Source organism: Triturus cristatus, chromosome 3_1 (genome assembly GCF_964204655.1).
Source record: "Triturus cristatus chromosome 3_1, aTriCri1.1, whole genome shotgun sequence".
NCBI classification, from domain to species: domain Eukaryota; kingdom Metazoa; phylum Chordata; class Amphibia; order Caudata; family Salamandridae; genus Triturus; species Triturus cristatus.
In genome coordinates, this window is record NC_140583.1 from 678,476,077 (window position 1) to 678,490,248 (window position 14,172).

The 14,172-nt window shown below is 44.8% G+C and overlaps 1 protein-coding gene across 1 annotated transcript in view; it reads left to right on the forward strand.

Moving 5' to 3' along the window:
* The window catches only part of TRPM5 (transient receptor potential cation channel subfamily M member 5), a 561,392-nt gene that overhangs the window by 219,987 nt on the left and 327,233 nt on the right, over positions 1-14,172 (forward strand). Inside the window, exons 12-13 of the mRNA XM_085646171.1 lie at positions 845-968; positions 12,116-12,261. Coding sequence (XP_085502297.1) covers positions 845-968; positions 12,116-12,261 — 270 coding nt within the window. The remainder of the gene's footprint in view (positions 1-844; positions 969-12,115; positions 12,262-14,172) is intronic.

Here is a 14,172-nt window from a genome sequence, read left to right on the forward strand (position 1 = left end):
AACAGGGCCCCTGGTGCTGGTCACAGTTGGGTCACGGTCAGGTCGCGGACGGACGCAGACGGGCTTGCCTTTGGCATGCCTTCGGTGTGCCAGCGGCACGGCCGCGCACCAGCTGCCATTTAGTAGGGATAGGGGAGGGTGAGTCTGCTCGGAGGCGGGATTGGGAGCGGGAAGGACACACTAGAGGGAGGAGGGGTCACGGGGACGGCAGCAGCTGGGGAAAACGAAGGAAAGAGTGAGAAGTGAAAAGGAGAAAGGTTACAGAAGGGCAGAACGAAGGAAAGAGGAAAAGGGGCACAAAGGAAAGAGGCAAGAGAGGCAGAGCAGCAGAAGAGCAGAGTGCTCTCCCACTGGACCACCAGGGATGAGGTGCAGGCAGGAGCCTACGGATGGAGGACGGCCTCGAACACCCTGCAAGAAGAGCTCAATGAGCAGCATTTAGTGGTGGATCTGTGCGGGGGGGAGAGCAGTCACACTGACCAGGTTTTCCACAGGAAAAGTAAATAATCTCAGATTTCTCAATAAAGATCGAAATGTTGTAGTGACTAGGTTCAGATGTTATGTAGTAGAAAGCTGCAATTCCATATTCATATTTTTTACTTCTTTTTATGAATGACATTCCATATACAATGTACCTACACCTGTCTACACACTTAAATCGCTTTTGTTAAGGCTAATTGAAACATATATAGTCAAATGTTGCACCTATTGGTCTAGACACGCACAAGAGGTACATTGACTGTGATTTTATGGCACTTTCTTTTGTTCTGCACATTTTTGGGAGACAGACACAGTGCTCCTCTGAATATCGTCATGTCGGCTCTAAAACTTCCTATGTTTTCAGGGACAGGAAGGTGTCGCTGCCGCACTGGCAGCCAGCAAAATTGTCAAAGAGATGGTGCGGCTTGAAACAGAAACGGAAACTGCGAGGAGCATGAAGGAAGCTCAGTATGAACACCTTGCTTTAGGTGAGCAATTGGAATCCCCTCCACAGGGCACTTCAGAATAGGAGTGGACATTATAAAGCCTTCTAGAGACTGAGCTGTGGTTCAAAACTTTAATGTAATATTAGGGCTTAATTTTACAGGTTGTTCAAATCTGCCATAAGGTTTGGGGCGTCCGTTTCCCCAGCATCATGTTAGGTCCTTGTGGGACCCCTCCCTGGTGCACAAGGCCCTCCCTCAAAAGGAAAGCAAAGTCTGTGTGCACCATAAGTTAGCGCCATCTAGTGGTCCCTGACATTAACTGCCTCATCATGAATATATAAGGAAAGCAGGCTGCTTTCTATTTACAATGTAAATTTAGCAGTGGCGCTGCGGGCCACTGCAAAGCGCAGCCCTGGCTGTTCCCCTCCCATGACTGCCCTCTGTTTGAAGAATATATGGGGCATATCAGCAACGAGGCGATAGAAAATTTTACGCCTAATTAGCAAGGTCACGCTAATGCGTGGAAACCTTGCTATAGCGCACGGAATCCTAACGCCCAGCTTTGCATCTCTAATGAGATGCAAAGTGGGCGTTCCTGACCTAACATGACAGGAGAAATGTCGCTAAGTGTCATTTCTCCTATCATCAAGCTCCACGCTATGAAGCATAGCGGCAAGAAAAGTAGCGATAATCCCTGCTATCGCTACTTTCCTTACGCCTGCTTCAGGACTGACTTAGCCATGATATCCTATGGAAAGTGGATATCATGGCTAAGTTTGTGAGGCCCTATCAACAAGCTAACACCACATTTCGTGAGATTATCTCTGGGTTTCCAGCGATAATCTCATGTTAGGCAGTTTGCGCTAGGATTTTTATCGCTTTTGAGATAAGTGTTGCTAATAGCATGCTATCTCAGCGATAAAAATCCATGCTAGCCGGCGATAATTATCCTAGCGCTGTGTGCTTTGCGATAATTATCGCCGGTTGTTGTTGATATGCTCCTATATTTCTAGAAATAAATATGTTCAGGGACATTCAGCCACCTAAGATTAAGGCGGAACAAGTACCACAATCGGGCCACCCTGGACACAGTGCTGACGTTGAATGACACACCCAGCAGAGCCAGGGAACCTGCATAAGCCATATGTATATAATGGAATGCCCCAGGAAAATAGGAACTAAAGTGGGTGATATTTGGATGGGAGGTGAACGACGGAGTTGCCAAGGCAAGACTTTAATTTACTGGCAGTTGTGTATGGGTTAGGCCACGATCCCATGAAACCACGGCCTGCGTCCTCATGGTCCGTCCCTCACACCAGTGCTTTAAATGGGCCGGTACTCACCGGTACTGAGTACCAGCACTTCTTAAATTTATCGCTCTGAGGACCGGCACTTCTCTACTGCCCTAGAGAGTACCGGTACTCATGAAAAGGTAGGCTCATTAGCTGTGCTGGTGAGCAGGAGTGGGACGTGTCTGTAGCCCAGATCTGAGCCCCAGCTGAGCTATTCAGCAGAATTCATTTGAATAATGTCCGGGTACTCACTATCACGCTGTACTTGACAGAGCAGGGTCGAGAATCATTGTACCTGCTAGTGTGCTCGTGTGAATTTCAAAGCACAGCACTTCAGGTAGTGAAATGTCAGTGCAGGGTAATATTTTAAACAGAGAAATGTTATCAGGGGCAAGGGCGGCGGATTCTCACACTTCCCATACTTTCTCTCTATTGGAGGGTTAATGCCCAGACAATGCCATCGAAGAGGCCCCTGGAGCGCTTGTGCTTTCTGCTCTGAGGCACCTACTTTCCTGACTCTCTGAAGAAGAGACAGGCTAGCGATACCGGCGGTGCCGCGCCAGCAGCTCTTCTCGGTGGATCGTTCTGACAGCTATAAAGAGATTCAGGTCAATCAGATATTAATTCAATAATTTCCTGCTGCTGACATTTAAAATGTTTGTTACGGAAATGATTAGGGGGCTCCAGCATGGTATACGGCCTTGCGAATGGGCACACTAGAGTTGTCTGTCTGAGCTAAAAATGCGCTACGTTTTGTCTAATCTAGCAGTTTTGATGATTTATTAGTAGTTCAAAGTGTTTAACATCCCTGCTCGACAGTGCACCACGAAGCAGCAGCCTTTCTTTTCCCAGCACAGTTAGACTTGCCCAGTCAGAGACAAGTCATGTGATTATTGTTCCCGCTGGAGAGAGGTCAGTTTTTTCTCTACTGGCAGTTTTCACTCTCAGCATTAAGTAGCGTAGAGGGTTAATATGCCTCCTTCAAAAAAGCATATAGTGTTGTACTATATTGTATGTGGATAGCTCAGTGAGTTGCTATTTTTGTCACAGAGATCTCTTTGTTTCATGTGGTTTGGCCGCACCTGAAGCTGAGGTTGGAGTGGAGGGTGCTGAGTTTTTTTAGAAATTAAATAATAGCTTCAAAAGCACCTGCTGCAGAGTTTGACTTCCTTGTTGCTCAAATGAGTGTGATTTCTGATATTTGTCTATTTCCATTGACTTCATTCCATGATTTTGGTCGCAAGAAAGTGCCACTCTAAGTGTTACACATCTAGTTGTTGCCTGACTCACGTAAATCCACTGAATCTATGAAAATGTCACACATTAGCAATATGAAACATTAGCAGCTATACTCAAATGGGTGTCATTTCTGATATTTATACGATTCCTTCGTCTTCATTGCTTAATTTTGCTAGCGAGAAAGTGTCACTCATAGTCGTTGAAATGTCACTCATAATTGCAATGAAAATATGAAAATGTCACCCATAGCAATCTGAAAACTTGGCAGCTATGGGGTCCATTCAGGCCCTGTGCTGTCAATCACATTGACACTATCCTCTGCATTTGCACAAACACAGGAATCATTGCAGTCCCCAGGCAGTGGCAATTAAAAAAGCCATGGTGAAGAGTATAACATGGCTTTTAACATATCAGAGTCTTTTGTGTGTCTGCTTATGTTTGTGTGTTTGCCTGCATTTGTATGCCTGTATTTGTAAGAAAAAAGCAAGAGAGAATCAAGACACTCTCAGGAGGTATTTTTAAAGAAAATGGGTGGCACTTTGTGTGTACATAACTGCTCGGCGACAAAGGTTCATAAATAATGTAGTAGGGAGGGTCGGTGGGTGAGTGAGTGAGTGGATGGATGAGTGAGCAAGGGTGGGTGTATAGATGGATGAATGGATGGATGAGTGAATGAATGAATAGATGGATGGATGAGTGAATGAATGGATGGATGAGTGAATGGATGGATGGGTGAAAGAGGGTGGATGAGTGTATAAAAGGGCGGATGATGGGTGGATAAGTGAAAGATTGGATGGATGAATGAAAGGGAGGGAGGATGGATGAAAGGGTGGGTGGTATAAAGGGGTGAAAGGGTAAAACTGAATGATGGATGAAAGACTGAATAGACAATAGAGTGTAAAGGTTAAATGGCGGACATCAGCAGGTAAATGGTAGGATGAAAGGATGAATGGATAGATCGATGGAAGAGACAAGAGATATCTTCTGGGGAGGGTCGTGATGATTTGTTTCATTTGCTTTGTGCCATAAGAGCTTTGGTTCGAAGTGGGGTTATTTTCAGTTTCTTCCTACTCATGTGCTCAAAAATATATAGTATTGTGCCAAACAACAGCAACTAACAGTATGGCATTAACAAGGTGCAACTATTGCAAAAAAAGGAAATGTTAACATATTATCGCATTTCTCTTTCATTTTGTGTAATGAGTTAACCTGCTTTGTTTATATAGACACATTTATCATGTGTTTTGGTGTGTGCTGCAACTATAATAGAAATTGTTAAGTATCATCATGTCTTGCTCTTAGCCCCGCCCCTAGCCCCGCCCACTCACCACACCTCTAGCTCATTTTAATGAGTACCTGCACTTATTTTTTTCCATTTAAAGCACTGCCTCACACTCGCTAAAAACCACCAAACCCCGTACATTCTCAGGAGACAGGGTAAATTCCTATACCTGCCCATAAGATCATAACTGAAGTATCTGACATTGGAGGCTTCACGCCCCATATAAAGGCCGGTCCTAGGCCTGGGCAGAGTTAACGGAACTCTGCGTGGTACGCAGAGTGGTAAAAACCCTCCGCAAACTCCGCGAGCTGAGCAGAATTTCATGCCCAGGCCTAGGCAGATGCAGGAACATGTTGACACTCGATGTCTCTATGCCCCTCTCCTTGATTTTTCTGGTGTCAGTCCTAATTTTAAAACACGTATTCTGAAAAAAAGCAAAGTTTATCACAAATTAATGTGATATCACTAGTGATATCACTATTTAAAGGCATTAGGACTCCGCTTCCCATTAACTAAAGTAAGGATATTTTCCTACGGAGCCCGAAATCCTACAAAGTTTAGCTGATCTTTTAAAATGCGATCAAATATGTATTTATTTTCAGGTGCAGATCTAATAGTTTACAAGATATGCGTTATATGACATCTATCAGTTTGAATGATGTTGTCTTACACTGCCTATAGAATACTGTGCATTACATGTGAATTTTTACATGGGCCTACATAGCTTGCTACATCATCCAGTGGTATAGTTTGTGTTTATCAGCTGTGTTCAGCATAACAAGAAATTAGATGAAGTTTTTTGTGACATATATGGATGCCGTGGATAACATATTCAGTACACACACCAAGTACTCTCCTTCAAAAATTCCCATTATATACTCTTGAATGATAAAGAAACTGTGTTAATCCTAAAACAGAAGGTAAACTGCTTGTTTATGCTGAGTAGGACCCAGGTAACCTCTCCATTGCACTTCTCTGCACAGTCTGTGCCCAGCACTGCCCCTGTGGCTTTGTTTTGCTATGTTAATTCCGAGCTCATAGACCCACCGGATGAAGCAGTTTCTAAGTGGCTCGAGAAAGCTTTAGATAAGGCAGCTCCTATCAGGCTGAGAGGTCCCCAAAAAAGAGAATCGAGTCTGCCCCTTGAAAGACACTCCCCGGTTATTGGAGGAATTGAGAGAACTTAGGCAGCTCTGCCGTAGGCAGGAGAGGAAATGGCACACCAAATTAGATATTAAGGAGCAGAACAAACACAGAGCTCTTCTTGACACATTCAAGGCCGTGATTTTCAAAGCTAAATCCACCTATTTTACAGCTCAAATCACTTTAGCAAAAAACTATACTTAGGAGTTTTTCAAACTGATTAAGAACGTATCTAATCCCCCAGTAAGCAAGAGACCAATGTCTCACAAGCTTTCTGTGACTTTCTGGCTACATTATTTAGAGATAAGATTCTCAACATTTACGCTGAATTTAACTCGGTCATGACCCATGTGGAGGACGGTTTCAGCCACAACTTACCTGGTGATGCTGCTCAGCTGCTGTCATTCCCATCTATGCAAAAAGAACAGATGATGCTGAACAAATCAAACATTCACCCCAGTCACAGATCTGGGTTAAATCCATGTTTTATTGCTCGCCATACCATTGCAAATTGGACCCAGCCATATGCAAATCAGTCTTCACCATGCTCCCCATGGGAACTGTCCAGCCCGATCTGCCAAGCCAGGCCCTCCCTGGAACAGAAACAAGCATCCTGAGACAAGTTTTGCGGTATCACCCTCTTCAGCCAAGTTACCTTGAATCTGGTGGAGTAGCGAACATGGAACCCATGTATGGGCATACCCTTCCCACTTTGGCGACAAATTCAAAAAGAACAGTTGATGGACAAACCCCCGAACAAATCAAACATTCACCCTCAGGCACAGATCTGTATTAAATCCATCATTTTTTTTGCTCGCAATGCCTCTTCAGTTTGGACCCAGTCATGTGTAAATGAGTTTTGACCCTGCTCCCCATGGGAGCATTCCAGGCAAAATTCTCAGCCAGGTCCTTCCTGGACCACAAACAAGCATCCTGGACTGGTTTCAGGGTAATACCCCATGGCAGTCAGGCTAGCTTGAATCTGGTGGCATATCAAGTGTAGGATCCGATTCTGGGCATACCCTTCCCACTTCGGGCGACTAATGAAAAAAGAACAGTTGATGGGCAAACTGCTGAACAAATCAAACATTCACCCCCAGTCACAGATCTGTGTTAAATCTATTGTTTATTTTGCTTGTCATCCCAATCCAGTTTGGACCCAGCCAAATACAAATCAGTCTTGACCCTGCCCCCCATGGGAACATTCCAGCCTGAACTGCCAAGCCAGGTCGTCCCTGAACCAGAAACATGCTTCCTGGGACCGGTTTTTGGGTATCACCCCTCATCAGCCAGTCTAGCTTAATTCGGTTGCATAGCAAGCACAGGACCCACGTCTGGGCATGGCCTTTCCACTTCGGGCGACAAATTAAAAGAGAACAGTTGATGGAAGAAATGCTAACAAATCAAACATTCACCCCCAGTCACTGATCTGTGTTAAATCCATAGTTTTTGTGCTTGCCATGCCACTCCAGTTTGGACCCAGCCATCTGTAAATCAGTCTTGACCCTGCTTCCCATGGAAACACTAGAGCTCGAACATCCAACCCAGGTCCTTCCTGGACCAGAAACAAGCATCCTTGGACCGGTTTCAGTGTATCACTCCTCATCAGTCAGGCGAGCTTTAATTTGGTGCCAAAGCAAGCACGGGACCCACATCTGGGCACACCCTTCCCACTTAGGGTGACAAATTCAAAGAGAACAGTTGTTGGACAAAATGTTGAAGAAATCAAACATTCACCCCCCGGCACCGATCTATGTTAAATCCATCATTTTTTGCTCACCTTGCCATTCCAGTTTGGAACCAGCCATATGCACCTCAGTCTTAACCCTGCTCCCCATGTGAGTATACCAGCTTGAACTGCCAAGCCAAGTCCTCCCTGGGCCAGAAGAAAGCATCCTGGTCCCGGTTTCGCATTATCACCCCTCGTCAGCCAGGCTAGCTTGAATCCGGTGGCATAGCAAGCACAGGACCCATGTCCAGGCATACCCTTCCCGCTTATGGCGACAAATGCGAAAAGAACAGAAGATGGACGGAATGCTGATCAAATCAAACATTGACCCCAGTCATATGTTTAGGTTAAATCCATTGCCTTTTTGTTCGCCATGCCATTCCAATTTGAACCCAGCTAGATGCAAATCAGTCTTGACCCTGCTCATCATGGGAATAGTCCAGCCTGAACTTCTGAGCCAGGTCTTCTTTGCACCATAAACAAGCGTCCTGGTACCAGTTTTGGGGTAGCACCCCTCATCAGTCAAGCTAGCTTGAATCTGGTGGCATAGCAAGCACAGGACCCATGTCTGGGTGTACCCTTCCCACTTAGGGGGGCAAATGCAAAAAGAACAGATAAAGGACAGAATGCTGAACAAATCAAACATTCACCTTCAGTCACAGATCTGTGTTAAATCCATTTTTTTTTCAACTTGCCATTCCAGTTTGGACCCAGCTGTATGCACCTCAGTCTTGACCCTGCTACCCATGTGAATAGTCCAGCTTACACTGCCAAGCCAAGTCCTCCCTGGGCCAGAAGCAAGCATCCTGGGACTGGTTTCGTGTTTCCACCCTTAATCAGCCAGGCTAGCTTGAATCTGGTGGCATAGCGAGTACAGGAACCATGTCTGGGCATACCCTTCCCACTTAGGGCGACAAATGCGAAAAGAACAGAAGGTGGACGGACTGCTGAACAAATCAAACATTCACCCCCAGCCACATGTTTGGGTTAAATCCATTGTTTTTTTGTTTGCCATGCCATTCCAGTTTGAACCCAGCTAGATGCAAATCAGTCTTGACTCTGCTCACCATAGAAACAGTCCAGCCCGAACTGCCAAGCCAGGTTCTTTCGTGAACCAGAAACAAGCATCCCGGGACCAGTTTCAGGGTATCACCCACTCATCAGGTAGGCTAGCTTGAATCTGGTGGCAAAGCAGGCACAGGACCCATGTCTGGGCATACCCTTCCCGCTTAGGGTGGCAAATGCAAAAAGAACAGATGAAGGACGGAATACTGAACAAATCAAACATTCACTTTCAGTCACAGATCTGGGCTAGATCCATAGTTTTTTTGCTCGCCATGCCATTCCAGTTTGGACCCTGCCATATGCAAATCAGTCTTGATCCTGCTCCCCATGTGAACTGTCTAGCCTGAACTACCAAGGCAAGTACTCCCTGGGCCAGAAACAAGCTCCCTGCGACTGGTTTCGGGGTATCACCCCCTCATCAGCCAGGCTCGCTTAAATTCGGTGGCATATCGAGCATGGGGCCCACGTCTGGGATCCTGGTAAAATCCATTGTGTTTTTTGTGCTCGCCATGCCATGCAATTCCAGTTAGTTTCCATCTATGCTAGCGCTTCAGGGGAAATAAATCCTTATGGGGATGAAATCAGGTTCTCCCAGTGACCTGTGCCCTATAAAAGTCTTGCAGTTGGCTCCCGATCCTGTGGCTGAGTTCTTGGAAATTATTTTTAATTAAGCTTTAAGACGTGGCATTTTGCCTGAGGGATGGAAGGAAGCTATAGTTATCCCACTCCCCAAAAAGCCTAACATAGATCAGGATGAATTGAAGAATTGCCACCCAATCTCTCTTCTTCTCATCCCTGTGAAAAATCCTTGAGAAACACCTGAATAAAAAGCTAGTCAAGTTCCTTACTGACCATGATCTCCAGGACCTTCTCAAAATGGCTTCAGAAGTGGCCATAGTACGAAGTCAGCTCTCATCGCCACTACTGATGTGATGATAATACAGGAGGCCAGGGTGGGACTGCCATCTTAGTCCTACTGGACTTGTCAGCAGCCTTTGGCACCATGTCTCCCTAGCATATGGTTGGGCAGCTTTAGCAGGTATGGCTGGGCGACAAAGCGTTGAAATTGATGTAACCTTTCTGATTGAGAGACGTCAGATTGGTAGCTGCAGTCAGTTCAGGGCTAAGGCTTTCAATATCCCTTGTGGAGTCCCACAGGACTCCAAACTTAACCCCACTCTTTTCAATTTGTATGTCACGCTATTGGCAGCCCTGGTGAAATATCATGCACCAATGCTACTCAAATCATTGTGTCCTTCACCGATAATCTTTCTGAAACAGCTGAAAGCTTTAAACGCTGCATGACTGGGGTGATCTGCTGGATGAAGGAGAACTTCCTTAAACTAATTGCTAACAAGACTGGAGTGATGGTCTTTGGAGTCCAGCCTTCTGTCTGGTGACAGCTTTAGTGGCTGGAGTGATGTTGGGCCCCTCCCCTCCCCTTCAGATTTTGTTAATACCCTTGGTGTTAACTTGAATACTTCTCTTAATTTCAATCTACAGGTAAGTTGCACCACCACCAGCTACTTTCTTATTAATAGTGTCCACTAGAAGATCTTTCCATTTATTCCTGAGGGACTTCTCAAAGTAATGGTTATCGCATTGATCACCCCACGTCTTCACTATTGTAATGCTATGTATCTGAATACCAGTAGTGACTCATTGAATAAACTTAAGACGGTGCACAATGTGGCTGCGCAGCTCATCCTCAACATCCGTCAACATCTTTCCATGATAGAAGGTCTTTGAAATCTTGACTGACTGCCAATTAGAAAGTGCATGATTTTCAAGGCACTTAATATAGTGCATCTTGTGCTTCATGATAAGGGAGCATTGGCAACAAGGTCCACCGTTCATTGGAACAAGCCAACCAGGCATTTGAGATCAGCCTCTGGCAAGAACGTTGTACTCCCGAAATTTTGAAAGACAAGATGGGGTGCTCGCTCCTTCTCTTTGTTAGCTGCAAAATTATGGAATACCTTGCCTAAATAAATCTCAGAGACTGAATCCATGCCGCCTTTTGAAAACATTTAATAAGCCTGGCTTTTCATGTTGTAGACTTGCATTTTTGGACTTATTAGATTAGTTGTTCCTTCCTTTTTTTTTGTGTAGTTTAGGGCTCTTTTATTCCTTTTCCTTTCTGAGGCTTCCCAGATAGGGCTTTGGGGTTCCTTAGGTGAAGCACCTTAAAACCTGCAGTTTAATGGTGCTTTATAAATCCCTTTTCATTCATTCATTCATAGACTCATGGGTCTTTTGTACCAGTGATTCCTCGATGGGACTGAAGTGCCTGCCGGAGAGTTGTCCATGTGTTTCCCTCACTGGAGGATCAGGGCCTTTGCGGGAGCATGACAGACTGCCAAGCATTCCTGGTGCTCCCACGAGTTGCGATAAGCTTGGCATGTAGTACCCTCAAACATCTGGAGTGGTCCATTTTGCAAAGTCAGAGCCGTACCATGGGAGTTATTTAGCTCCAACCAACATATCTACCTACAGAAACCAACTAGGGAAGCTTAAGGGCCATGGAAGGTAACTCAAATGACAACAAAAGAGCTGCTATAAAAATGTTGGCTTCTACATTTGGTGACCTGGTTACTGCCTATACTTATCACTGCCTGGAAACCAGCTTTGGTGTAGGCACTACATAAGTATTTCTGAACTTGGACTTTGGACCTGGAAACATAAAACTTTTACAAGAAAACTCTCCTTTTTCTATCTGGTTGCAGCCCTCACTGTCGGTGAAACATCCAAAAGGGTAACACCATAAAGGGCTTTTGCTTTGCGGACATTGGTTTAGTTACACAAATTGATTCATTAATCTCACACTCCGGTACCATGAGGGCTACCATTTCAATCTTCCATTTCTCAGCAGCAACATTAGACTGCTCCAGGCAGGTTCGGTGGAAGATGCTAGGGATAAGTAGGGCTTCCTCTTGGATTATTATTTAGGGAGTCTTGGAATATAAGTAAGTGTGTGGCTGATCCATAAATAGTAATAATAATATATTTATGTTGAGATTTTTTGTAAGCACTACTAATTAGAACGATTTATATGATGCTTATCACTAGTTGAGCAGTAGGAGTGAAAAAGAAAAAGGGGTTTGAGTGAAAAGGAGTTATAATGAGGAAAAAGAAAAACACTAAAAGAACGCACCCCCCAAATTACTTTAGTAACAGGACACAACTAGCCCCATTCACTTTCTCACTAAACTGAGTGACTTACTAGAGAACTGATGATGGAGCCAATTATACCCCATTTTCACTTTCCTTATCAGAAGGGTAGGGGTAGGTGCTGTGCTGGGACATTGCTTGGTTCAGAAGTTGCCCCTCGCAGCAGGTTTCCCATGATGGAGCTCTGATTGTGAGGGCATTGTACGGTACTGGACAGGAAAGCTCCCCTCTTCGTGACGTCTGACTGTGGTACCTGTTTTGTTGTTAGATTTGTTCAGTGAGTGTTACAGCAACAGCGAGGACAGAGCTTTTGCTTTGATCGTTAGAAGGACCAAGTACTGGGGCAAGTCCACATGTCTGCAGCTGGCCACCGAAGCAGATGCCAAATCTTTCTTTGCACACGATGGTGTCCAGGTAAGCCTCATGACACGTTTACCTCAATTCAGAGCTTGAATTATCTGTGTACGATTTTACTTAAAAAAATATACCATGTGCCATTGTTCCAACTTTGTAAGAATGTGTTTTGCTGCATAAAGTATCCGGGATTTAGAACACTTTATATATGTGCCTTCAAGACTATGGAGACCATGTAAACCACCCGGCTTGATGGAAACCCTGCCCTCCTCCACCGTCTCAGAGAGAGGAGTATGGCTTGATGAATGTATGGCAGGCGAGGGAGTAGGACTAGGAGTAATGCCATTATCAGAAGTAATTGACGCATTTTAGTGAAGCTGTGCCTACCAAACCGATGGAACGCTTTCATCAAAAGAGACTTCCCAAGCACCTGCCATGTCATGGCGCTGGTCAGTATCTTTTTGGTATCAGTAACCAATACTCGAAGTGGGAGTTGCTTCTGGAATAAACAAAAGAATTAGCCCTGACGTGCAGGGAGCATTCTTCCTCACTTGGGGGCATGTGCCCAGCTCCGTACCGGGCAGGAAAAATGTACATTAGAAAATACACCCTAAATAGGATGCGCCTTTCAGCGTACAGACCTGGCAGTCTGTGGAAGATGTGCTGTGAGGGCATAGGATTCCGAAGGTGGACTCAGCTGTGACGTCACTTTCTGAAACTTAGTATTTCCTCCACCTCTAAGTGAGGTGATTAAACAGATTTAACAGCTTCTGCTCCGCCCAACCCTAAATAAAAATCTAAGCCTGTATTTTATTTGATTTCAATGTTCGTAAAATAAACATGTGGATAATCTACCGATGGCACATCTGCAGTGCAGCAATGTTTTGCAGTCTTTACTTGAGCCCCCTTGAATGTAGCATACATATTGGCAGGCGCTACATATTTCTGAGAACAATTCTGCACATAGTGGAGCTGGTAGATGCAGTCTGATGGGATGATACAGACTCCCTCCAGAGAATCCCTGGAAACCCACTTAGCATTTCATATTGATCGATCAGTCAGCTAATCTGGCAAGCCGTATACGCAGTCACACACGTGTGGTGAGCTATGTATCATTTCCTTTAACACTAGATAAAGACAGAGAAGCCGTATAAGTGGCTGTTCCTAATCAACACTACTATTAGTCGCACAGGGCTCACTAACACGAAGACCGCTACCCATCCAGTTTCCTAATACAACCATACAGAATGCTCAAGAATCCACATCGATTTGCCGTGTGTGATGCCCAACCTGTGGTTCATTGCTTATAATAAGTGTCCTGGTGAACATGGAAATATCGATTAATATCTGTGCCCCTATAGGTGAGTCCTTCACTGTCTCTTCACACTTGTACAACATTGACATTCTCTTACAACAGCACGCACTTAAATGACACATCAGTTGAAGCCATGGTTGATGCCTCCCTACTAAACTCCTGCCACAGGTAGTAGAGGAAGGGTGGAAATGGAGCCGGGTGCCATCTAGGCATGATGCTCTATCGAGAGTCTTTTGTCGTGTAGTTCTTATAAACCTATAGAGGATCTGCGTATTTAGACAACTTACACTACGGGATTGGTGTCCAAACTGATTCCCGACACCCCCACCAAGTATGTTAGCCTGTATACGAGCTAGCTCACAGTGCCACTGTAAACCCCTCTTACCAAGGAGTGAATAGTTCTTGGCAACTATCGAACATGACAACTCTGTCCCGTCAGGGACTGTGGAAATAGTACAGTACTTTTCGCTCAGTCACTCGTGCTCAATTTTTCTTAGAGAAATACTCAGAATAAATGGTGGGGACATTTTTCAATTAGCATTTATTGAACCATCGTCATTCTAAGGTAAAATAGGTGTGCTGAAACAACCATAAGACAGAAACAGATATAAATGATCGTAAGCACCAATAAAGTAAAAGGATGGTAGATTTCTACC